This window comes from Bos indicus x Bos taurus, chromosome 11 (assembly GCF_003369695.1).
Source record: "Bos indicus x Bos taurus breed Angus x Brahman F1 hybrid chromosome 11, Bos_hybrid_MaternalHap_v2.0, whole genome shotgun sequence".
Taxonomy (NCBI): Eukaryota; Metazoa; Chordata; class Mammalia; order Artiodactyla; family Bovidae; genus Bos; species Bos indicus x Bos taurus.
This window is the reverse complement of record NC_040086.1, coordinates 71,763,935-71,790,314: the sequence shown is the minus strand read 5'-3', so window position 1 is coordinate 71,790,314 and position 26,380 is coordinate 71,763,935. Positions and strand designations below refer to the sequence as shown.

The following is a 26,380-nucleotide window of genomic DNA, read 5'->3' as shown; positions in this document are numbered from 1 at the left end:
CAGGCCAATGTGGCAAGATATGAAACCTTTTGAATTGACTCTTGGTACAAAGGTACAAGATGTGAAATCTTTGGGGTTCAACTCAGCTCCACAGTTACAAGATAGAAAATTATCTATGTTGACATCAAAGGCACACCTTCAAGGTGTGAAATCTATGGAATTCAACCCTGTGGCAGAGTTGCAAGGTGCAAAATCTTCTGGGCCTATAAAGCTTCAATTGATGAACTCTATAGAAGTCAGTCCTAGCCTAGAATTTCAGGTTGCAAAATTCTGTAAGTTGGCCTTGGAATCAAAGATTCACAGTGGGATATCGTCTAAGAGCAATGCTAGAAAGCAAAAGCAAGATGAGAAATCGTGTAAGTTGAATCCATGGGAAGAGCTTCAAAATGTAAAAGTCATGGTGTTCAGTCCTAGGACACATTCACAACATATAAAATCTTCAGAATCATGCAAAAGGACAAAGCTTAAAAATGTGAAATCTTTGGAATTCAATCCTGACCAACAGCTACAAGATATGAAATCTTCTGATTTGAGTCTGGGAACAAGTCACCAAGGTATTCAATCTTTAGAGTTCAATCCTGGACCACAGTTGCAAGAGGTAAAATCTGAGTTGAGCACAGAAACTAAGCTTTCAGATGAGAAATTGCTGGAATTCAACCATGAGCCTAAATTACAAGGTGGGAGATGCTCTAAACTGAAGCCAGGGCCACAACTTCAATGTGTGAATTATATACCATTCAACACTGGGTCACAAGTGCAAGATAAAAAATCTTCAGAGTTGAATCCCAGTACGGAGCTTCAAGGTAGAAAATCTAAGGTGCTCTGCGTTGGGCCAGATTTGCAAGGTGTGAATTCTTCTGCATTCATTTCAGAACCAAAACTTCAGTGTGTAAATCCAACTGGATGCAAGCCTGGGTCACATTTGCAAGGTACAAGCTCTTCTGAATTAACTTCAGTTTCAAAATTTCAAGGTATGGAGTCTTCTAAGTTAAATTCAGGGACTGAGCTTCAAAGTGAGACATCTATGGTGTTCAACCCTGGACCACATTGCCAAGGTCTGAAAGGAGCAAAATCATCGGAGCTGACTTCAGGGAAAAAATGTCAACATATGGGATCTGAGGAGAGACTAAGCACAAAGAATCAGTGTGAGACATCTATGGTGTTCAACCCTGGACCACACTGCCAAGGTTTGAAACCTGAATTGAGTCCAGAGTCAAAGTTTCTAAATGTAACACCCAAAGAATGCAACCCTGGGCCACAGATGCAGTGTGCAAATTCTGAGTTGAATCCAGAGCCAAAATCACAATGTTTAAATTCTATGGGTTGCAAATGTGGGCCACTCTTGCAAGGTATAAAATCCCTTGAGTTGACTTCAGGGGAAAAATGTCAATATATGGGAACTGAAATGAATCCAGGCACAGAGAATCAATGTGAGACATCTATGGTGTTCAATCTTGGATCACACTGTCAAGGTCTGAAATCTGAATTGAGTCCAGAGTCAAAGTTTCTAAGTGTAGCACCCACAGAATGCAACCCTGGGCCATGGATGCAGTGTGCAAAGTCTTTTAAATTGAATTCAGAACCAAAATTACAATGTTTAAATTCTATGGGTTGCAAATGTGCGCCACCCTTGCAAGGTATAAAATCCCTTGAGTTGACTTCAGGGGAAAAATGTCAAAATATGGGGTCTGAAGTGAAACCATGTACAGGGAATCAATGTGAGACATCTATGGTGTTCAATCCTGGACCACACTGCCAAGGTTGGAAATCTGAATTGAGTCCACAGTCAAAGTTTCTAGGTGTAACACCCACAGAATGCAACCCTGGGCCACAGATGTGGTATGCAAAGTCTTCTAAGTTGAATCCAGAGCCAAAATCACAATGTTTAAATTCTATGGGTTGCAAATGTGGGGCATCTTTGCAAGGTATAGAATCCCTTGAGTCAACTTCAGGGAAAAAATGTCAAAATATGGGATTTGAAGTGAAACCATGTACAGGGAATCAATGTGAGACATCTATGGTGTTCAACCCTGGGCCACATTGCCAAGGTCTGAAATCTAAATCGATTTCAGGGTCAAAGTTTCTAAGTGTAACACCCATAGGATGCAACTGTGGCCCACAGATACAGTGTGAAAATTCTTCTGAGCTGAATCCAGAGCCAAAATTACAATGTGTAGATTCTATGAAGTACAAATGTCGGCCACCCTTGCAAGGTATAAAATCTCCTGAGTTAACTTCAGGGACAAAATGTAAAGGTAAGAAATCTTCTGATTTTAATCCAGGGCCAGAACTTGAAGGTATAAAATCTATTATGTTCAATCCTGTGCAGGATTTACAAAACATAAAATGTGAATTGACTCCAGGGACAAAGTCTCAAGGTAGAACCTCAACAAAGTTCAACTCTGGCCCACAGCAGCAAGGTGTAAATTCTACTGGGTTGAATTCAGGGATAGAACTTCAATACTTAAGTTCTGTAAAGTCTAATCCAGGGCCACAGATGCATGGTATGAAACCCTCTGGGCCAGAATCTCATGGTACAAAATCTATGTTGTTCAACCTGGAATCACACTTGCAAGAAGCAAAATCTCCTGAGTTAACTTCAGGGACAAAGTTTCCAGAAGTCCAATTTTTGGTCAATCATGCTGGGTCAGAGCAACAAGTTGTGCAGTCTGTGTTCACTTTGGGCCCTCAGTTAAATGTTATGAAACCTATGTTATTTTTACCAGAGCAACTGTTTGAAGATATAAAATCTATGAAGATGAACAAAGAGCCACTGCTTTGTGGTACCAATTCTACAAAACTGATTTCAGACTCTGAGCTTCAGAATTTGAAATGGAATGTGTTTGCTCTAGAGCCATGTTTTCAAAAAGTGAAATCTATGGAATTAAATTCAGGGCCACATCCTCAAGGTATGAATTGTGAGGAGTTGCCCTCACACCTCAGGCAGCATAGTATAAGATCTGTGGTCTTTGCACCAGAGCCATGTTTTCAAGATGGGAAACCTCTGGAGTTGAAACCAGAGACACAACCTCAAGATGTGAATTCTAATAAACTGATTTCTTGCTTCAGGCAGAAATCTGTAGTGTCTGTATCAGTGCCATGTTCTCAGGATGTGAAATCTATGAAGTCAAACCTACTGCCCCAATCTCAAAGTGTAAATTTTTTAGGATCATCATCATGTCTCAGGTCACAATGTGTTAAATCTGAGATCTCTGCACCAGAGCCATGTCTTCAAAATATGAAATCTGTAGAGTTGACACCAGGGTCTCAAGAACAAGGCATGAATTGCCAGGAGCTGACTTCAGGATTGCAAGGTGTCAAATCAGGAATCTCGGCACCAGAGTCAACTAAGAACTTCATACCAGGACCAATGTTGACTAGTGTCAAATTTTCAAATTTGTCTCCAGAATCACAGCAACAAGGTGTGAAACATTTGGAGTTTACTCCAGAACCAAAGTTGCAAAGCACAAGGCATGCAAAATCATCTTCAGTGTCTCTGCAACAAGCTATAAAACCTGTGGAGTTAGCATCAGAGTCACTGTTTCAAAGACCAAAATCTGAGGATCTAACTCCAAGAACAAGCTCTCAAATGATGGGCTCCTCTGAAATCATCCCTAGGCCAGGGCATCACTTTATAGAACATGAAGAGATGATTCCAAAGCCAATGCATCGAGTCCCTAAATCTGTTAGTTTGACTTCAATACCAATTTATCAAGTTACAGATTCTTCAAAAATGGCAAAAAGTTTGGCACATCAAGACACAGAAACTATAGAGAAATCTGTGAAGTTGACCCAAAAGCCAAAAGGAAAAGCCATGAAAGCTTCAGGAATGCCTCTGAAACTAGATCTTCAAGTACCAGAATTTGTTGATCTGACTCCAGTGCTAAGGAATCAAGATTCAAAATCCTTAAAATTAACACCAAAGAAAAGCCACCGAATCCTGGAAACTCTGGAGTTGCTCTCTCAGTCAGGGTCCCAAGTTAAGGAGTTACATACAGGGCAGCTGCAGCAAGTTGTGGAATCTGAAGGGATGACTTCAGGACCCAAGGATCACACTACAGAAACTATGGGGTTGACCTTCAAGACAAAGCTGAAAGGGGAGGAATTTCTTGGAAGGAGTCCAAAACCAATAAATAAAACCACTGATGCAGAGAGATATTCAAGGCCCTACCCTCAAGCCCAGGAATCTGTGGAGGTGATCTCCGCGCAAAAACTGCCAAGGGGAGAGTCTATAGCATTGATTACAAAGGCATTTCAAGATGTCCCAGAATCTTCAGAGATGACAGAAGGGATACGATATCAAGTTCCTGGGTCTATAGGTTTGACCTCTAAGCGATTCCTAAAGGCAAAGCCAACAGGTCAAGTTGCAGGATACGCAGAATCTGCAGAGGTCACCACTGAGACATGGCAACAAGGGGAGGGAAAAATGAAGCTTACACAGTCACAGAATCAAAGTATGAAATATTCAGAAACAGCCCCAGGACTACTGGGTCAAATTACAGAATTCATGAGGATTAGTCCAAAGCCACTAGAACAAGTCACAAACTCTACAAAGACACAGCTTCAAGTTGCTCAAGCAATAGGGGTAAAGCCAGTAGCTCCCATCAGAGTTGCTACACCTGTGAAAGTGACTCCTGGGCCACCATATCAAGTTGTGAAGTCTGTAACGTTAACATCATGGCCAAACTCTCAAATGGTAGACTGTGCTGAGTTGACTTCAAAACCACAAGATGTGAGACCTTCAGAGTTTACCTCAGGCTTAAGGTTGCAAAATGCAAAATTTAAGAAATTAAGCACAGAACCAAAGTACCAAACTTTGAAAAGAATGGATTTGACAGGGTTTCAAATTGTAAAGACTATGGGGCCACCACTGCAAATTGTAAAATCTGAGGAATTAGCACCAGGGCCAATTCCCCAGATTGCAGAACCAATAGGAGTGGGGCTTAAGGCAACAAATTACTTGGATTTATTCCCAAGGCTACATCTTCAAGAACCAGTAGAATCTATAGAATTAACTCCAAGGCCAAATACTGAAGTGAAATCTGCAGAATTAACCACACAGCCAACATCTACACTTGAGGCACCTACAGTGTTAAATCATAAACAAGGGCTTCAGGCTGTGAAATCTACAGGGATAAAAACAGGGCCTCCTCAAGTCATGGAATCTGAGGATTTGAATTTAAGTGAGGTGTGTCAGAATAAGGACTCTGAGGAGGGATCATCAGAAGAAGAGTTACAAATAGGGAATTATTTCTCTAGGTTTCTAAACAACTCTTCAGACTCACTTAGCTCAAGTTCTGTCAGAACATCTGAATTAGATCTTTGGGATTCTGAGATGCCACAAGTATCAAATGTGTTGGATATAAAAAACCTTGTGACAGATATTTTGCAACCTGAGGAGTCTTTTATAGACCTTGATACGATACAATCTTCAACTTTTTCCTTATCCCTTCATAACCAACCCCTTGCCGAGACAGCTATTACTGTAAAAAACTCAAATTCTGAGATCCCAGGAGTGGATGTCATACCTAATGAAAGGACTAAGAGGAAACATGTGGAGGAGTCAGAGAGCTCACTCCAGAGACTCTCACAACATTCACCACAAGACTGGAGATCACCACCTAAGTTTTTCCAGGCAGAGTCAGGGGCTCAAAGAGCCCGTTCCTGGCCTGTCCTGGGCAGGCAACGGAATGTCTGGGAGAGTCGCTCCTCGAGGCCACGACTACCTAGAAAATACCTCTCCAATATGCTAATGATGGGGAATGTCTTGGGGACCACTATGGAAAGGAAGCTTTCTTCTCAAACATCTTTAACAGCAAGAGCCACTGAAGATACCTGTCAATCTATTCAGAATTTATTTGGGGTTCCAGCTGAATTGATGACATGTTCTGAGAGACTGCTTGAGAAGGGTCAAGGTACTATCTCTCAGCCTTCAGTGGTCAAAAACTACATTCAGAGACATACTTCATGCCATGGTTATGAGAAAAAAACACCTTTAAGGATATGGACACGTAGTTCCATGCCCTCCATAATACAGCACTACTCTGGGAGTAGAAAGAGAATAAAGAAAAAGTCAAAACCCTGCGATATATCTCAGGAAGTCATTCAGTACATGCCTGTTTCATGCACAGGGAGTCAGCCTCCTGCCCCAGCAAAGTCAGAGTCTTCCCTCAACATATTTTTTGCCAGGAGAGATTCTGTTCCAATGGAAGAGACTGAGAACTCACACAGTGATTCACAGACAAGGATTTTTGAGTCCCAACACTCCCTCAAGCCAAGTTATCTTCCCCAGGCCAAGACTGACTTCTCAGAACAGTTCCAGCTGCTACAAGATTTGCAACTAAAAATAGCAGCAAAACTGTTGAGGAGTCAAATACCCCCCAATGTACCTCCACCTTTAGCTTCAGGTCTGGTCCTAAAATATCCTATCTGCCTACAGTGTGGCCGATGTTCAGGATTTAATTGCTGTCATAAATTACAGGCTGCTTTTGGGCCTCACCTTCTTATTTATCCACAGCTTCAACTTGTAAGCACTCCTGAAGGCCATGGAGAGATTAGGTTACATCTTGGCTTTAGGTTGCGAACTGGTAAAAGACACCAGCTCCCAAAGTATCACAGAAGAGACAGACCAGTCACACCAAGGAGCCTTAGATCAACATCATTAAGGAAAGCCAAAGGTTATACACGAGCTTCCAAGAGTCCTACTTCTACAATAAATTTCCAGTCTGGGTCGTCCCAGGCTCCTGCTCCTATAGAAGTCCGTATCAGGCAAAGGCAATATGACAGCTCTAGCCTAATAGAAAAGACAGAAATTAGAGAGCCTGGACACTATGAGTTCACTCAAGTTCACTCTCTATCAGAGAGTGACTCTGAAAGCAATCAGGATGAAAAATGGGCTAAAGTGAGAACCAAAAAGACCTATGATTCAAAATATCCAATGAAAAGAATCCCTAAGGAAGTTAGATCACAAAATACAAAGTTCTACACAAATGGTAGAGCTATAATACAGAGTTCCTCTAGGGAATTACCAAACCAGTTAAGAAGGAAGAGGACTGGAGCATCTCAGACAACGGCCGCCTCTTTAAAAAGACAACCTAAGAAATCCTCCCAACCAAAATTTATTCAACTACTTTTTCAGGGCCTAAAGCAGGCAATTCAAGCAGCACACAGAATTATGGCTTTGGCTGGGCAGAAGCCTGAGGACACAACAAGGTCAGACTACTTCTGGTCAAGCAAAACCTACCTTCCAAAACAAAAAGCCAGAGACTACTGCTCAACAAAAGACAGCAAAAGACACAGGATGCCAACTCTCAAGCTAAGGCATTCAAACTCAGTCACCAAGCAGGAAAGCACGCAGTGGGAAGAAACAGACCAATTCAGACCAGCTCAACAACCAAAAAGGGATAGCTCTTTCCAACTCAGACCTAAGCAATTACCCAAGCCCACAGTTTCCCAAAGAAGTACCACTCTCAAAAACATCTCAACCAGCCAGTGTTTGGGTCCTGTTCAAAATGAGAGTAGTAGCAGAGATAAGAAAAACTTTAACAGAAATGAAATCTCTAACCAGGAGTCCAAGAACTTCAAACCAGGAATCAGAGTTCATGCTGCAGGGAGACTCTTACAACCTGGTTCTCTTATGAAGAGGACTTCACATAGTCACCTTAAAGGGAAACCCACACACAAGGAACGAAACCACCAGAGCTTCGGCTTCAGTAGGGAAAGAACCCCATGTTACTCTTCTGGAAGAAGCCAATACAGTCCCTCTGAGAGGGACCAGCACAGTACCTCTGAGAGGAGCCATAGAAGTACCTCTGAGAGGAGCCATAGAAGTACCTCTGAGAGGAGCCATAGAAGTGCCTCTGAGAGAAGCCACCGCAGCGCCTCTGAAAGGAGCCATCGCAGTGCCTCTGGGAGAAGCCATCGAAGCGCCTCTGAGAGGAGCCATCACAGCGCCTCTGAGAGGAGCCATCGCAGCGCCTCAGAGAGGAGCCATCGCAGTGCCTCTGAGAGGAGCCATCGCAGCGCCTCTGAGAGGAGTCATCCAAGCCCTTCTCAGAGGAGCCATCACAGTCTCTCTGAGAGGAGCTATCGAGCTCCCTCTGAGAGGAGATGTCGCAGTCCCTCTGAGAGAAGGTGTCGCAGTCCCTCTGAAAGAAGGTGTCGCAGTCCCTCTGAGAGGAGCAATCGCAGTCTCTTTGAGAAACTTCGTCGCAGTTCCTCTGAGAGGAGAGGGCACAGTGCTTCTGAGAGAAGACAGCACAAGCCCTCTGAGGGGAGCAGACAAAGTCCCTCTGAGAGGAGCCACAACAATCCCCTCAAGGAGAGACTCAAACACAGCTCCCCTAGGGAGAGGCCCAGGCATGGTTTGAGTAAAGATTTCAATAGTAACTCGAACACGTCTCCTAGAGACCACACCAAAAATCCCCAAAGGAGGGCAAGTTTGGAGGCCTGACGCTAGTAGATGGAAGAGACCCGCCCCCGTTATTCATTGCCTAGCTCAAGTCTCCCCTGAGCGGCTCTGGCTTCTTTCCTACTCGGCCAAGGCCTCTACTTCCTAAGCCCTCAGCAATGAAAGAGTTTCTTCGTCTCTCTACCTGGGGGGAGGGAGAGCGGGAATGGGTCTGTCATTTCCCTAAGATAAATAAAGGGGCAATAATTGACCTTCCTGTGCATCAAGAAAGACCACTCTTCTCGCGGGGTGGAGCCTGGGGGCGCCGGAAGGGCAGGAGAGGTTGTGCAAACCGAGGGAACGAAAGGGAGGGGCTCTCAGGCCAAAGTTGACGCTCCAAACCCCACCCCCAGTTTCCCGGGTCCCACCGCGCACTGCCGGGGCGGGGTCTCAGAGGAAAGGGGGGCTAGTCACGTGACTCGCCCCTGCCGCAGCCCCCTCGGAAGCTGCTAGGCGGAAGTAGACGTTCGCCACCGGGCTCGCGGACCCGACTCCACATCCGGGAGCGGAGAGGAGAGCGGAAGTGGCGTTGGTCTGGCCGGAGCCCTTGGGTGAATTTGTTAGGCGTGGAGAGGGAGTGATGTCTTCCAGACTCGGTGCAGTGCCCGCTGTGAGTTTCTCGGTTTGACCGTTACGCTTTAGGGGTAGCGCTGTCGAGCGCGCCACACGCGGTGCCTCGCTTTTGTCCCCTGCTCAGAGTCGGTTTTCTCAGAGCTCAGCGTAGGCCCCACCCTTCTAGGTCAGATCTATGAGCCTCCGTATTTCCCCCCCACTTCTGCTGCCCGTTCCCTACCCCCCTTGGACTAAGTTCCTCGTCAGATTACCGTTAGTCTCTATTCCTTTTACATCCTCAATGTCTCCCATATCCTTTGTCCTGTCTTTCCGCCTCCCGCGTATTCTTGGACCAGGGCTTTGAGAATGGAAGAGATGAAGGCTCTGGTGTTGTCACCTGCCTTGACCCCGTAGGTAGGGCGGCGCACTTTTCCTAAAAAGTCTTGCCTTGTTCGTTTTGCAGTAGTAGCCCCAGGAGAGCTTCAGTTCTTGGCGAAGGGGGATTCATCTTTTTGTGGTCAAGTTTCAGAGGTCCCTAGCATACACTCACTCATGTGCTTACCATTTGCTAGACCCCGGGACCCACACCCTTTAAGCAGCAGAGGAGCACGAGGATCGTGGGAGCTAAGAAGTAAGTGAGGTTTTCTGCAGTCCATTTATAATTGTATCACCAGCGTTGTCCAATAGAACTTCCTGTGATGATAAAAATATTCTGTATTTACACTGTCAAGTATGATAGCACTGGAAATGTGGCTAGTAACAGTGAGGAACTGAATTTTAAATTGTATGTTGATTAACTTAAATTTAAATAGCCACCTGTGGCTAGTGGCCATCTGATAAGACAGTGCAGGTCTAATCTTGGTGTGGGGGAGGAAAAGGTCCCTTGCAAAAAAAAAAGTACGGATTATAATAAAAATGGAATGTGACTCTGTAGCCCTGCATTTCTTTAGACGTCATATATGTACTCATGAATACATTGATGAACTTGGGAAGGACTGATGAAAATGAATAAGTACTTATATTTTCAAACTACTTGGCTTCAAGACTAGTTTATTATATTGTATACTGAATGCTCTAAGCTTTTCCATATTTGTTAATACAAAAAAAAATCTTGTTCAGGAGATACTCAGAAAGGATTAGTTCCTTCATGTAACGTTTACTAAATATCTGCTTTGTGCCAGTTGTCTGATAGGTTAGATACACAGACATGAAAAACACAAGGAGATCAACACAATAATGTGTAATGAAATATTTTTATTTCAAGAATTGTATATAGCCTTTTGGGAAGGGGAGTGATGTTTGGAAGGGAAGGGTTACCGGAGCAAATCACTCCTAAACAGACTTTCAAGTCAAGGAATAATGGATTTAACCATAAGGAAAAGGATTTTTTTGTTGGCTTTTCAGAAGAAATAACAATGTGAATTTGTAAAAGGTTTTAATGGAATAGCAAATGGGTAATTGTTAGGAAATGTAAAGGTTAATAATGGCCTCTCATCCATTGATAATCAGAATCATCCGGCATCAGAATCCCTATTTTTAACTGGTCTAGGATATTGTGAAGTTTGAGAATCACTGGTGAGAATTGAGATTAGAAAAGTAAAGGATGAAAACGTGGAAAAAATCAGTGTTTAAGGTTTGGGTAGAATAAAAAAAGGCTGTAGATGATACTGAGATGAACTTAAAATATTTTTCTAATAAAATATAACTTTTCACCTAGAGAATGAACTAGGGGCTCTTAAAAACTCTTGGTAGATCAGAAAGGAGTTGGAAATAGGTTAAACTTTTCATCTTCGTGATAAGAAGCCAAGACTAAACAACAAATTATTTTAAAGTCCCTACCATTATGATAGCCATTGTTGGAGCCAAAAGCTTTTTCTTGTCATATTTATGGAAAGTGAGTGAGTGAGTGAAAGTCACTCAGTTATGTTCGACTCTTTGAGACCCCACGGACAGTAGCCCACCAGACTCTTCTGTCCATGGAATTCTTCATGCAAGAACACTGGACTGGGCTGGGTTGCCATTTCCTTCTCCAGGGGATCTTTCCGACCCAGGGATCAAACCCGGGTCTCCTGCATTGTAGACAGATTGTTTACTGACTGAGCCACCACAGAAGCCCCAGGAAAAAGAAGTTTGATATTAATCTGGTTTTTAATAAATAATAAAAAATAAATAAACCCTGAGTTGATGAGTACTGTAAAATACTTGAGAATTGTTTTTATTGAGTGCTTTAAAAATAAGAGACCTGGAGAGAGAATTCCCTATCCACATTGACTTAATCCTCAAGGTGTTAATCACACTGACATATAAACTATTGATATTTCACTATACTCATGCTTATTCATGAGCAGGGAGCTGGGTATGTCTGAGTCCAACCTTGATAGTATAGAAATTCCTATGAGGATGTTTCTAAGAGGAGTCATATGGGACTTGACTCTTTATAGCCTGTTGATACTATCAAGTCTTTCTGGTAGAGATTATTCCCGTTGTTTGGTATGGTGGGTTTTGGCCCTAGAGGACTGGCTATTCCCATTAAATTTTTTTTTTATACCTTCACTGAGGTATAATTGAAGTGCAGTGGCTGCATATATTGAAAGTATACAGTACCTTCAGCTTTGACATAATGTAAGTACCCACGAAACTGTCACCACAATCAAGATAAGTTTCCCTGTCTCCCATAAGTTTTCTCATGTCTCTTTGCAATTCATTCCTCCCTCTACTCCTGTTGCCAGACACCCACTGACCTGTTTGCTGTCACTGTACAGTGGTGTGCATGTTCTAGGATTTTACATAAATGAAATCAGACACTATGTCCTCTTTTTGCATGATTTTTTTCACTCAGAATAATGATTTTAAGTGAAAAATAGTTTCTGTTGCTAAAAAGAATTCCATTATGGATATACCATAATTTGTTTAGCCATCTACCTGAGAGATGTTTGCATTATTTTCAATGTGGGGGTGTTAGAATAAGACTGCCATGAACATTATGTGCAAGTCTCTGTGTGGAAAAATATTTTTGTTTTCTTGAGAAATAGTTAATATATATTTATTAAGATGGTATTTACCATCTTAGGTTGATTAGCTCATATGTCAGGAGTATGTTTAACTTTTTAAGAAGTTATTTTGCAAGTTGGTGGTAGATTTTACATTCCTACCAGCAGTGTATGAAAGTAAGTCTCTAATTTTAGCAACTTTAATGGTGTATAGTGGTGTTTCATTTTGGTTTTAATTAGCATTTTCCTGATGAATAATGATGTAAAACATCTGTTTATGTATTTTATTGGTCATTCATATATCTTCTTTTGTCAGATGTGTGTTCATGTCTTTTGCCACCAAAAAAGAAAAGTTCCATCTCGCTATTAAATTGTACTATTTAATTAAAAAAATTTTTTTTTAATACAGTTCATTTGTTACATATATCTTGACTATTTCTTCAAGTCAGTGGTTTGCATTTCATTTTCCTAATGATATCTTTTGAAGAGCAAAAGTTTTAAATTTATCATTAAAAATAAAAAGAATTTTATCATTCTTTCCTTTTATGTTTTGTGCTTTTTGTTTTATTTAAGGAAACTTTGCCATCTCTAATTGCAAAGATTTTTTTCCTGTGTTTTCTTCCAGGTGTTTTATAGGTTTTGCATTCAGATCTATGGCTCATTTACAGTTAATTTTTATGCATGGTGTGCTATAAAGATCAGTATTAATTTCTTATATATCTAGTTGTTGAAAAGATTTTCCTTTCCCTATTCAATTGCCTTTGCACCTTTGTCCAAAATCAGTTAAATGTACATAGGTGTGGGTTTCCTTGGTGGCTCACTGGTAAAGAATCCACCTGCCAATGCAGGAGACATGAATTTGATCCCTAAGTCAGGAAGATCCCCCTGGAGAAGGACATGGCAACCCATTACAGTATTCTTGCCTGTAAAACACCATGGACAGAGAAGCCTCGTGGGCTACAGTCCATGGGGTCACAAAAAGAGCCAGACACAACTTAGTGACTAAACAACAACATATATAGGTGTGGGTCTGTTTCTGAACTCCTGTTATCCTATTCCACTGATGTATATATATGTTTGTTTTTTTGCTAATGCTGAACTGTCTTGATACTGTAGCATTAGAGTAAATCTTGAAATCAGTTGTCATGTACTTTCTTGTTTTTTCAAGATTGTTTCAGCTGTTATATTTTCTTTGCTTTTTAATATAAATTCTACAGTTTGTCATATCTATAAAAAGAAGCTAAAATAAAAATAAAAAAGGAAGCATGCTGGAGTATTGATTGGTATATATATTGAATCTGTAGGTAGATTTAGGGAGAATTGCCGTTTTTAACAATGTATTTTCTGATTTATGAGCATATTTTCCATTTGTTTCGGTCTTCATTTTTTCTTACCATTGTGTTGTAGTGTTCATTGTAAAAGTCTTGGATAGCTTTTTTAAAAATTTTAATTGGAGGCTAATTACTTTACAATATTCTGGTGGTCTTGGATGGCTTTTGTTAGATTTGTTTTTAGGTTCCTAGATTTGTTCCTAGATGCCTGTGTTTTTTGTTATTGTCGATGCTATTATTTTTATAAGTCTATTTTCTAGTTGCTTGTTGCTAGCAGCTACGAATACAGTTGAACTTTTGTACTTTAACCTTGTATCCTGCCACTTGCTAAATTCGTTTTTAATTCTAGTAATTGTTTCATATATTTCCTTAGATCGTCTTTGTAAACAAACTGTGAAAAATCTGTTAAAAAAAATCTGCATATCAGTTCAGTTGCTCAGTCGTGTCAGACTCTTTGTGACCCCATGGAATGCAGCACACCAGGCCTCCCTTTCCATCACCAACTCCTGGAGTTTACTCAAACTCATGTCCATTGAGTCGGTGATGCCATCCAATCATCTCATCCTCTGTGTCCCCTTCTCCTCCTGCCTTCAATCTTTCCCAGCATCAGGGTCTTTTCAAATGAGTCATTTCTTCTCATCAGGTGACTAAGATTTGTAGAATTCTCTGCTTTTCTTTTTCTGTCAGTTTGATTTTGTATACTTTGAGCCTCTGTTGTTAGACATGTACAATGAGTAATTATGTCTTCCTGATGTTATTTTTATTATGAAGTGTTTCTTTTTATCTCTGGTAATACTGTTTGTCTTGAGTCTATTTTATCTGATAGTAAAATAGCTACTCCAGCCTTAATATGTTTGCTGATGGCATAGTATAATTGTTTTATACCTTTACTTCCAATCCACATATGTCGTTTATATTTAAAGTGTGCCTCTTGTGGATAGCCTATATTAAAATACTTTTTTATTTACTCTCTCAATGTCTGACTTTCACCTGGAGAAATTAGGCCGTAAACATTTAAATTAATTATTGACATGATTGGATTTAAGTTTGCCATTTAATTATTCTCTCTACCTTGTTTTTTTATTCCTGTATACCTTCTTTTGGACTATTTAAATGTTTAGTCTTCCATTTTATTTTATTTAATTTTTACTCCCCCCCCCCTTATTTTTGGTGGGGGAGAGATTTGGTAATGGTTGCTTTCAGAATTACAATATACATACCTGTCATTTCATCATCTACTTAAAGTTAATATCCAACCATTTTGCTTAAATGTAGAAGCCTTAACAACTATATAGGTTGCTTTAACTGCCTATTGCTGACTATTAAATTATAGCTGTTGTATATGTTACATCTACATTTACCTTACTAGATAATGTTAAAATTTTGCTTTAAACAGTTTTTAATATCTATCCACCTATTTACCATTTCTCTTACTCTTTCTTCAGTATTAAAAATCCAAATTTCCCTCTAGTGTCATTTTTTCCTTCAGTTGAAATTATTTCCCTTTGCATTTTTCGCAGAGCAGGTCTGCTGGTGACAAATTTTCTTGGTTTTTCTTCATCTTAAGGGTATTTTTCACTGAATATGGAATTTCAGGTTGATGAATCTTTTCTCTCAGGATCTTAAAGATGATGTTGTGCTGTCTTCTGTCCTTGGTTTCTGTTGAGAAAATCATCATTTGAATCATTGTTCTCTGTAATGTCATTTTTTTCCTAGCTGCTTTCTGGATTATTTTAATCTTCAGTTTTAAACAGTTTCATTAAGATACATCTAGGTGTGTTTTTCTTTGAATTTATCCTATTAAGTGTTTGATTTACAGCTCCTTGAATCTGTAAATTTTAAGTCTTTCATTAAACTTGGGGAATTTTTCCACCATAACCTTTTAAAAAATATTTTTTCTTAGTCTCTCTCTTTCTTCTTCTGTGATTCCAACTATATCTAGGTTAGATCTTTTGATATTGATCCACAGGCTGTTGAGGCTCTGTGGACTGTTCTTCAGTCTTTTTCCCTCTTTGTTCTTCAGATTGGATAATTTCTCCTGATCTGTCTTAAGTTCATAGATTCTTTCCACTGTCATCTCCCTTTTGTTACTAGTCCATCCAGTGAGTTTTTAATTTTTTTTTTTTTTGTTATTTTTCAGTTCTTAAATTTCATTTGGTTCTTTTTTATGATTTTTATTTTTCTGCTGATAATTCCTGCATTTTCCTTTATTTCAAGTGTGTTTTCCTTTCATGAAGTGTAGTTGTAATAGCTGCTTTAAAGACTTGGATAGTTCCATCATCTGCATCACTAACATCTGTTTATCATCTGTCCTTTAAGAATTGCTTGCATTTTACGGGTTCTTTGTATGCTGCATAATTTTGGATTTTTATTCTCAAGATTGTGAATGTTATTTGTGTAGACTGGGTCTTTTTAGAATCCTCTGGGGATTGTTGCTGTTTTTATTTCTGTTTAGGTTTAGACCATAAATTCTGTCTTGCTTCCGAAGGCATTGGTTCAATCTTAGTTCCTTTGAGTCTTTTTTATGATGGTTTAGAGCTAAGGGGTTAGTTTTAGACTTTTTCAGGTTTTTCAAATCTTGTTTTCAGTTTTCCAGTCTTTTAATACATTGGTTTGGATCTGTTTCACACTGATAACACAGGGGTTAGTCTGAGACTTGTGTGCTTTGTTCAAATCTTATTACACTTTTCAAACCCTTTGCTAAGCTGGTTTGACTATGTTCCGTACATACATAGCTCAGGTTAAGCAGTGATTTGTGTGGATTTGTACACAGAATTATGAGATTACCTTCTTTGCCTGCCTTTACTCCGTGATTCACTCACATTCTCTGGTATGTAGAGACCCCTTTTCATGGATTCTAAGGCCAAAAAGTTTCTACTGGAATTTAAGCTGTCCATGCCAGTCTGCAGGTGGAGCCCATCATATTGCAAAGCCACTTGTGAGAGGGAAAAAACTAGAAAGCATACCTGTGTAACTCACTTCTACCAGTTTTAACTCTTCTGCACAATCCACCTGCTTTTGTTTACTTTTTGAGGTCCAGAGTTTTTAGTTGTAATCAGCAGGAGGAATGGGCTATAGTGGGCGTATGCCACCATGCAAAAGTGGGACATTTCTATATTAAAGCTGTAATATTGGACCTCATGTACAGAGAGCTGAGAATCATTTTTCCCTTTTTGTGGCATACTGACATTGTAAGTCCCTGTTATTTTTCTGTTTTTCCAATCCCCATGTCAGTCCCCATCCTCCCAGAGACAGCCGTACTAACAAGTTTGATATTTGTCCTTAAATAGTTGAGTCCTTGTAAAATAGCTAGTGCTGTTTGTGTATTTGATAATTTACTGAATTGACATTGTACTATAGATCTTGTTCTGTTTCTTTTTTTAAATTTTATTTTATTTTTAAACTTTACAATATTGTATTAGTTTTGCCAAATATCGAAATGAATCTGCCACAGGTATACCTGTGTTCCCCATCCTGAACTCTCCTCCCTCCTCCATCCCCATACCTTCCCTCTGGGTTGTCCCAGTGCACCAGCCCCAAGCATCCAGTATCGTGCATCGAACCTGGACTGGCGGCTCATTTCATACACGATATTATACATGTTTCAATGCCATTCTCCCAAATCTCCCCACCCTCTCCCTCTCCCACAGAGTCCATAAGACTGATCTATACATCAGTGTCTCTTTTGCTGTCTCGTACACAGGGTTATTGTTACCATCTTTCTAAATTCCATACATATGCGTTAGTATACTGTATTGGTGTTTTTCTTTCTGGCTTACTTCACTCTGTGTAATAGGTTCCAGTTTCATCCATCTCATTAGAACTGATTCAAATGTATTCTTTTTAATGGCTGAGTAATACTCCATTGTGTATATGTACCACAGCTTTCTTATCCATTCATCTGCTGATGGGCATCTAGGTTGCTTCCATGTCCTGGCTATTATTCCACAATATGCTTTTTAGTTATGTTTGTAGATGTGTAGAGATGGTTTCTTGCTTCTAACAACTACATAGTATTCTGTAGTAAGCATGTATCACATTTTACTTTTTTTCCCCCTAAGAATGGTCACCGGTGTTACTTCTAACTCCCTGCTACCACAGACCTCTGTGTGTAATTCTTACCAACTCTACCTCTAAAGTATTGTCTTGAGTTTGTTGGTTTGCCATCTCTACTGCAAAACTTTAGTTCAAGTTCAAGCTTAAGCTTTCGTCATCTCTTACCCATACTGTTGCAACAAACTGCCAACTCTTCTCTTTTCATTCACTCATCCTCTGTGGGTCATTTTTTTCATACAGCATCCAGTGTGGCCTTTCTAAATCTATCTGCCATAAATCTAAGGCAGGTCTCACACAGTTGGTTGGAAAAGGGGTGTCTCAGAGATCCTGGACGACAGCTTGAGAACTGCTACTCTACCACACTTTGAGCCACCTAGAAGATACTGTGTTGCTACTAAGTAAAGTTTGTTAACTATATAAGTGACTGGTCTTAGATTTGGAAATTTGGATCTAGCTGTATACCAGATTTCTGGCCGGTGTAACTCAGATAAGATAGTTCCCTTCCTTTAGCTATGAAATCTAAGTATCATGTTGCTTAAGTAAGACAGGGTGCTCTGACATCAAGGTTTAGGGCTGAGGCTAAGGGAAAAGGAAGATGGATCAGACTAGAGCCTACAAACTGTTCTTTTCCTTCTTTATTCTCAGGGGTACTATTTGGTTACTGTCCCTCTGCCAGAGAAATAGAGAAGCCTGGATATACCTTCCAATAGACCAGGGGATCTTCTGAAGGGTCATCAAACACCCTGTTACTTTTACTACTTTCTTTTATTTGATGAATTTAGGAAAGAATACCTATTTTGGCTATAAAGTGATCATTATGGAGAGTGTTTATTCTTTCTGATTACAGTAAAGTATAATAACAATTTTATGTATTGTATCAGGCCAGCTGTTTTGTTAAAAAATTACAATCTAAATTGTTTTTGTTATCAGGCTTCTTAGTTTTTTTGCACAGGTAACCAACTTGATTATCTTCTTAGGATATAATACAATTAATAGGAACTTTATCCCAGACCACCCTTTGTGGTATTTCTCTTTGTGTCATGTTAGTAGCAGGACCCAATGCTCCATAAAGGATAATAGTTTCCAGTACACTATCCCTCACGATGACTCCTTAAGCGGCTCATCATCTGCTTCTTCATGTGAACCAGTGAGTGATTTTCCAGCATCTTTCCGAAAATCTACCTACTGGATGAAGATGAGAAGGATCAAGTCAGCTGCTGCTTCCCATGTAGAAGGTATCAGTATTGTTATCTTATTCTATCTTATTCCAAAGACAGAGAACTCTCTACTTACATTTTGAGGTCGTGGTTTAGTCGCTAAGTTGTATCTGACTCTTTGTGACCCTATGGATTGTAGACCAGGCTCCTCTGTCCATGGGATTTCCCAGGCAAGAATACTGGAGTGGGTTGCCGTTTCTTTCTCCAGTATTTTGAGGTAGCTATTGTAAATGACTTTTAAAGTATTAAGTACCACATATGTGTTTCTTATTAGTGATTGAATTTTCTTTTGGCTGTGCTATGCAGCTTGTGGGATCTTAGTTCCCCAACACAGGATTAAACCCGGGACCCAGCAGTGAAAGCACTGAGTCCTAACCACTGGACAGCCAGGGAACTCCCTTGAAATTTTTTAAGGTGTCAGGCTGTCACATATTATTAGTTTCATGAACTGTTCCTCTATTTTACTAAGTGAAAGTCTGCAGATCTTATTTCTCTAGGCTATACTGGTATCACCTTTCCTTTTCATATGAATTGAACTTTTTTTTCCATTGTTCTAGAGTGATCCTCTGTTGAAGGTTTAGGGGCAGGTGGTAAAAGGGCTATTCTAAGTAGAATTTTCTTAGTGGTTATAGTCTGAAGGGTTCTTAGGAGCCCTTTATCTTGGACAGTTAGCCTCAAATCAGGATCAAACAAATCACACTGCCTAAAGGACCTTATTATTCACAGGGAACAATGAATTACTTGAAATGGAGAACAGTACAGAAGGAAAAGGGGAGGTTGAGTCAATTAATGGAAAGTTATATCAACTTCCCTAAAAAACTTCTTGAGGCCTCGCTCGCTGATGATCTTTTTCCTTTCATGATCTTGTGATAGATGATTTAGCGGCAGGCCCAGATGTTCACATATAAACCATACTAAGATTTTGTTTTGTTTTCTTGTGTTATTTCAGGGCCAGGTGGAGTGTCAACCAAAGGAAAAAGGAAACCCAGGCAGGAAGAAGATGAAGACTATCGAGAATTTCCTCAGAAGAAGCATAAGCTTTATGGTAAGGGAGTAACTTTGCTAATTCTTCTTCCCTGGGTGCCTAGGTTTTGTTCTTTGAAGGTGAAAGGAACCTTAGGTTTTGGCCCTTAAGCACTTCTGAGCCCTTTGAATTTTTTGGCAAGGAATGGCCTCCAACTTGCCTTATTTTTTACCCTTTTCTTCTCTCTTGACTTAAGGGAGTCAGTTGATTGAGGGAGTGGGGCAGAGCATGTTGAGGAGGGAAGAGATTTTGGTGGTAGCGCAGGATCAGCAGAGGTGATGTGTCAGGCTTCAAGTTTCTGTTTTGCATCAGGGAGGAAGCAGCGGCCTAAAGCTCAGCCTAATCCCAAAGCCCAGACTCGCCGTATTCGGAAGGAACCACCAGCTTATGCAGCAGGTATGCTTTCGGAAGCTTTGTGAGATCTAGTTCTCTCATTCTGTCTTTTTTGTTGTTGCTGTTGGTAAAGGAATGATGTACCAAAGCATTTCTTTAGGAGGCACTTACTAAGGACATAGATTAGAAGATAAGTCATGTTCGTTCAAATTTTGGCTCTTTGTTAATTCTTTGACCTGTGTCTTAATTTCTGCAAACTTCAGTTTCCTTGTCTCTAAATAGGAATAATAAAGCAGTCAGAATTGTGAAAATTAAATGGGATAAAAACATTCACCAATCTCTGGCACATACAAACACTTAGCACACTGATTGTTACATATCTCAGTTACATATCGCACTTTTACATGCTGCTATGAAAAATGTTACTCATTGTCACTTATAGGTCAGTAAAACTGGGGAAAAAATTATTGTCCATTTCTATAAGCCACTGGGCTTGGGAGTGCTTCTTGGATGGTTTGTGTCATGGGAATTGAGTAGGAGTTTCGGAAACTCTTCACTGTCTGAAAAAAATTATTTCTAGAAGTTATATACAGCAAGAGTCTTTCCCCCAAGAAGAGAAAAAGCCACTTTATGATACTTTTCCTCGAGTCTGAGATTGTGCTTTTTGTTTCTGGAGAATACTGCAAATTTTAAGTGTTCCTTTCTCTCCTTTGTAGGCAGCTTAGAGGAGCAGTGGTACTTAGAAATTGTGGATAAAGGCAGTGTCTCCTGTCCTACCTGCCAGGCAGTGGGGAGAAAGACCATAGAGGGCTTAAAGAAACACATGGAAAACTGCAAACAGGTTAGATAATTTGTGGCATTTCATAACTCTTAGGAATTTTTACCCAAACTGAAACCTCCGACACTGTGTTGGATATGCTGATTATTGTGGAGAAGAGGCAGCATTGTGTCATAAAGAGTCTGACAGACTTTGGTTTGAATCGTCATTCAGCCACTTACTTGTTGGGTCATTTAGCTTTTCATTTGTGGACCTCAATTTTCACATTTATAAAGTAGCTACCTGTGTAAGTCGTGAGGATAAAAAAGAAGTACTTGATGCTAAGTGCCTGTCCCATTTCTGGACAAATACTGGCATTCAGTAAATGGTAGTTCTTATTATTTTAAAAATGCATAGCTGTTACCTTTTTGCCCTTGAGGACATGACAGTGAATTTGGGGCATTTTGAGATTCATTATTATTATATAATTTGGGAAATGAAGATATAGATGAGACCATTTGCATAAGACTTTGTGACATTCTGTTTCTTTGTTGAACAGTTTGGCACTGAGCAGCATTTTTCCCTTGTAGGAAATGTTTACTTGTCATCATTGTGGGAAACAGCTTCGTTCACTAGCAGGGATGAAGTATCACGTCATGGCAAATCATAATAGCTTGGTAAGAGTGTCTTCTGTCCTTCATGAACATGTGATATTTGGATGTCTTTACTTGGATGAGTGTAGATACCTCAGTGGAGATGGCTGAAGCTCTGGGACTTTATAGGGTTGTAAGGAAGAAGAGATCCTTTTGATAGAAGAGTTACACACAATGAAATGTGGATATGGAAGTATTTGAGGTATTTGTGTGTTTAGGGTAGCCCAAAGGTTCATATCCTGGGAGATAGAGGCTTTTAACTCTTAGTTCCTTTACATTCACTTTACTGTTAAGGAGAAGATGAAGAAAGCCAGGAGTCAGATAACTTAGATTTCGTGATCATCAGCTTAGGTTCTAGTCCAGTCCTTGATTCTCCTCATGGAATTTTTTTCTGTGAAACATCTGCCTGTTTGTTTCTCTGGTTTTCTAGCCCATTTTAAAGGCTGGAGATGAAATAGATGAGCCAAGTGAGAGGGAACGTCTCCGAACAGTTCTCAAGAGACTGGGAAAGCTGAGATGCATGCGTGAGGTAAGAGCCCAAAGACAGCAACTCCTTCTGCCTGGAGCCTCAGGTCAGTGTCTTTCTGTTACTTGCTCCCATGTCTCCTCCTCCCTTACAGACCTAGTTTTGTGTCATCTTCCAGCATCAGACTGACTTCTGATTTTCAAGGTCTCCTGAACTCATTAACAGTTCTTTATTTTCTTTCTCATCTCCAGAAATGTGTGTGTCTCCCTTTTCCTTTTGTTTGAAGGAGTTTCTTTGTCATCCTTTCTTTTGTGTGATAAAGAGGATCGTAGTAACTTCATGTGAGAAACTTTGATATTGCTGGGTATTTGGTATTGGGATGGAGTTCGATAATAGATCAAGGAGGAAGCTCTGACACAGAGGAGGTATACAGTTCTAGTTTGTTGAATGCTTACTAAATTGGTTGAACTTCATGCTTGGTGGTAGAAAGGATTGCAGTCGGGCCAGGGAAAAAGGAAGGGTTGTGCCAGTGGGGAATGTTGGAGAGGGTCTAGTAATATCAGGGTCTAGTTGTGTGATATGGCTCTTTAGAAATTAGAGGTCATATCAAAATATGTAAGATTAAAATACAGGCCTTTCTCCTGTGTTCAGAGTTGCTCTAGTAGCTTCACCAGCATCATGGGATATCTGTACCATGTGAGAAAATGTGGCAAAGGGGCTGCTGAGCTGGAGAAAATGACCCTGAAATGTCACCACTGTGGAAAACCGTATAGATCGAAGGCTGGACTTGCGTATCACCTGAGGTCAGAGCATGGTCCTGTGAGTACTGATTACTTTCCAGACCCTGTTTAGGGGTTTATTCTGTGGTGACTGCTTTGCTGCTACATCTTTGTATATCCTTGGTTCCTCATTTGTAGTTCCTTTTATTCTGAATGTTTTTGTTCTCTTTTTCCTTGTTTCTTGTGCTCTTCTTTCTGCTGTTTGATCACTATTAGGTTAGAGAAATCAAAGTTTATTGTATAGTCTGGGTTGAAGTAAATTCAATACTATATTTTTAAGGCATAAGGCATTCTCCCTTAGCTAGAAATTTTATGGGACTCTATCCAGCTGGTTCTGTCCCTCTATTCCAGTTTTCTCATCCTGACTTTTTCTTTTCCTCATTACATTTCTAGGCTCCCCCACCTCTTGTTCCTTTTTAGCACTAAGTTTCAAGGTATAGTTTAGATATGGTAATTAATATTCACCCTTTTTAGTGTACAAGAGTTCTGAGAAAAACATATATAACTACTACCACAATCAAGATATAGAACAGTTTAATCATTCCCCCCAAATTCTTTTGTGTACCTTTGTAGTCAGTTGTTCTTCCCACTCCCAGCTGGCTGACCACTGATATATTTCATGTCCTTATAGTTTTGCCTTTTTGGGAATGTTATATAGATGAAGTTGTACAGTATATACCTTTTTGAGTCTGACTTCTTCCTCTAAGCATAATACACTTGAAACTTGTCCATGTCTTACATGTATCATTAGTTTTTTCTATTTTGTTTCTGTCTAGGATTCCATTCTGTCTAGGATGTTTCACAAGTTGTTTATCCATTCACCAGTTGAAGAGCATTTTAGTTGTTTTTAGTTTTTGGCAATTAGGAATAAGCTGCTGTAAATATTTACATAAAGGTTTTTGTATGAAAATAAGTTTTAATTTCTCTTGGGTAAATAAAACCTTAGGAATGGGATTGCTAGGTCATATGATAAATGTATGTTTACCTTTATAAGAAACGGCCAAACTTTTCCAAAGCAGCTGAGCCATTTTCTCACCAGCAGCATATGAGAATTTTAGTTGCTTTACATGTTTATCAACTCTTGGCTATTGTCAGGTTCATTTTTGAAATCCATTCTAGTAGAATATAGTGGTATTTTACTGCTGTTTTTAAATTTGCACTTCCCTAATGACTAGTGATGTTGACTGTCTTTTCATGTGCTTATTGGCAATGTCAGTCTTTAGTGAAATTTCTTCTTTAGTGAAGAGTCTATTGAAATCCTTTGTTCATTTTATTGTTGGAGTATTTGTTGTTTTACTAATAAGTTTTAGGGCTTCCCTGGTGGCTCAGAAGGTAAAGAATCCACCTGCAATATGGGAGTTCTGGGTTTGATCCCTGCGTCGGGAAGATCCCCTAGAGGAGGGCATGGCAACCCACTCCAGTATTCTTGCCTGGCTTCCCTGATAGCTCAGTTGGTAAAGAATCCACCTGCAATGCAGGTGACCCCAGTTTGATTCCTGGGTCAGGAAGATCTGTTGGAGAAGGGATAGGCTACCCACTCCAGTATTCTTGGGCTTCCCTTGTGGCTCAGCTGGTAAAGCATCTGCCTGCAGTGTGTGAGACCTGGGTTCAATCCCTGGGTTGGGAAGATCCCTTGGAGAAGGGAACGGCTACCCACTCCAGTATTCTGGCCTGGAGAATTCCATGGACTGTATAGTCCATGGGGTCGCAAAGAGTCGGACACAGTTAAGCAACTTTCACTTTCATTAAGTTTTAAATATATTTTGAATTAAAAAAAATAGATTCTGGACACAAGTCTTTAAGCAGATACATGTTTTACAAATATTTTCTTCTGGGCTTAGTTTGTCTTTGCATTTTTTATAGTGTTTTTCAAAGGGCAGAATTCTTAATTTTCATAAAGTTCAGTTTGTCTTTTTTCTCCCTTCATGGATAATGCTTTTGTTGTTATAGCTAAGATATCTTTGCTCAGTAGGATGTATAATTTTCTTTTGCTGCAGTAAAACAGTCATCATAAAATTAATGGCTTAAACAATTTAAGTGTATTATCTCACAGTTTATTAGGCCAGAAGTCCAGGCTCAGCTGGTTCCCCTGCGTAAAACCTCATCAGACTGGACTCAAAGTGTTAGTAGGACTGTTCCTTTATGGAGGCTTGAGGGGTGGATCTGTTTGCAGGCTCATTAAGCATTAAGCTTAATTAAGAATTCAGTTCCATGCAGGTATAGGACCTTATTTCTTTGCTTGCTGGGGGATGTGCTCAGCTTCTGAAGGCCACCTGCAACCTTTGGCTCATGGGCCCATTCGTGTTTGAGTCAGCAACAGTATTGAGTCTCTCTCACCTTGGGAATCTTTCTTGTCTCTTTTTTTCTGTCACACCTGTCTTACTTAAAGTCAGCTGACTATGGAGATGAATTAGATTTACCTTAAAATTAAAACTAGATTAATGTTTGATTGATTAACTGATGACAATAGCCTAACGAAGTGGACGCATAGAACCCTTCATGCCCAGGATCATAAGAATGTTCTCCCTAGGTTTCTCCTAGAATTTCATACTTTTTATGGTTTATATCTAGGGCTATGATGCATGTTTATTTCTTTTTATATGGGTATGTGGGTATGTCTTGATTTTTAACCACTTGGCACAACACAAGAGATTTTATCCTGCTAAGAAGCTTTTTTTACCAGTAAAATATGCAGTAAGATGATGGAGCTTGATACTCCATGTGGTTAGCAAGCTAGTAAAGAATTATTTTGATTTTTAGGGCAGGAAGGACAGCCTTTAATCACTGGCTCTAATGGAAACCATTTCTCAGGCCTGTGTTTTACCATGTCTTATTCTTGCAGATATCCTTCTTTCCAGAGTCAGGACAGCCAGAGTGCTTGAAAGACATGAGCTTGGAGTCAAAGAGTGGAGGCCGAGTTCAAAGGCGTTCTGCCAAGATAGCTGTATACCACCTGCAGGAACTGGCCTCTGCTGAACTGGCCAAGGAATGGCCTAAAAGAAAGGTGCTTCAGGATCTGGTACCTGATGATCGGAAGGTGAGGCAGAAACTTGTATTAATTTTGAACCGTTATGTCTGATATTGTGCTTACTACGTGCAGAAAGGTAAACACATTTGAATTACGTGACAAATAGTATTTTGCTCCTTTATCCACGGAGATGGAGTACATATGATCCGGCTTCAGTGTTTGAATTCATGTAGGTCTTAGAGTGACAGTCTTTTTCAGAAGTTCTTTAAGGAGCTCTCTTAATTTGAGACTACTTCCAGGGGAACTTGAATTCCCAGATTTTTGTTTGGTCTTTGCCCAGTGTGTTTTTACTTTGTTAGTTCATATGTAGTAGTTTAATATTTAGTTTAGGTAAGAAGTCCTCTTATTTGTTTCAGTTTGTTTTTATAGCAGTAGACCTCCTCTTGCCACCTACTTTCTTTTCCCAAATAAAAGCTTATGCAAAACACCATTTTATATGCTAAAAATAGAGTTGCACTGACTGGGGGTAGTGAGCCCAAAAATGAAAGAAAAAAAATCTTAAAAGCAGCAAAGCAACAGAATATGTACAAGAGAACTCCCATAGGACTATCAGTTGACTTTTCAGCAGAAACTTTACAGGCCAGAAGCGGGTAACATAATGTATTTAAAACCATGAAAAAACCTACAACCAAGTACCCTACCCAGCAAGGCTGTCATTCAGATTTGAAGGAGAGAGAAAAGATTTTACAAGACAAGTAAAAGCTACAGGAGTTCAGCACCACTAAATCAGTTTTGTAAAAAATGT

At 39.9% G+C, this 26,380-nt stretch overlaps 2 protein-coding genes across 4 annotated transcripts in view; both read left to right on the top strand.

Moving 5' to 3' along the window:
• Positions 1 to 465: 465 nt before the first annotated feature.
• Positions 466 to 8,835, top strand: C11H2orf16 (chromosome 11 C2orf16 homolog). Its single transcript, XM_027555786.1, has one exon. It carries the CDS (start codon positions 515 to 517, stop codon positions 8,450 to 8,452), a length of 7,938 nt encoding a protein of 2,645 aa, XP_027411587.1. The 5' UTR covers positions 466 to 514; the 3' UTR covers positions 8,453 to 8,835.
• A 100-nt stretch (positions 8,836 to 8,935) lies between these two features.
• The window catches only part of ZNF512 (zinc finger protein 512), a 31,018-nt gene continuing 13,573 nt past the window's right edge, over positions 8,936 to 26,380 (top strand). The window contains exons 1-10 of one of the 3 annotated variants that reach the window (XM_027555787.1): positions 8,936 to 9,059; positions 9,574 to 9,632; positions 18,426 to 18,613; positions 19,545 to 19,640; positions 19,932 to 20,015; positions 20,669 to 20,793; positions 21,300 to 21,386; positions 21,793 to 21,891; positions 22,480 to 22,647; positions 25,450 to 25,644. In XM_027555787.1, coding sequence (XP_027411588.1) covers positions 9,030 to 9,059; positions 9,574 to 9,632; positions 18,426 to 18,613; positions 19,545 to 19,640; positions 19,932 to 20,015; positions 20,669 to 20,793; positions 21,300 to 21,386; positions 21,793 to 21,891; positions 22,480 to 22,647; positions 25,450 to 25,644 — 1,131 coding nt within the window. In that variant the 5' untranslated portion in view covers positions 8,936 to 9,029. The remainder of the gene's footprint in view (positions 9,060 to 9,573; positions 9,633 to 18,425; positions 18,614 to 19,544; positions 19,641 to 19,931; positions 20,016 to 20,668; positions 20,794 to 21,299; positions 21,387 to 21,792; positions 21,892 to 22,479; positions 22,648 to 25,449; positions 25,645 to 26,380) is intronic. The other 2 variants (XM_027555789.1, XM_027555788.1) reach the window with 2 other exon arrangements.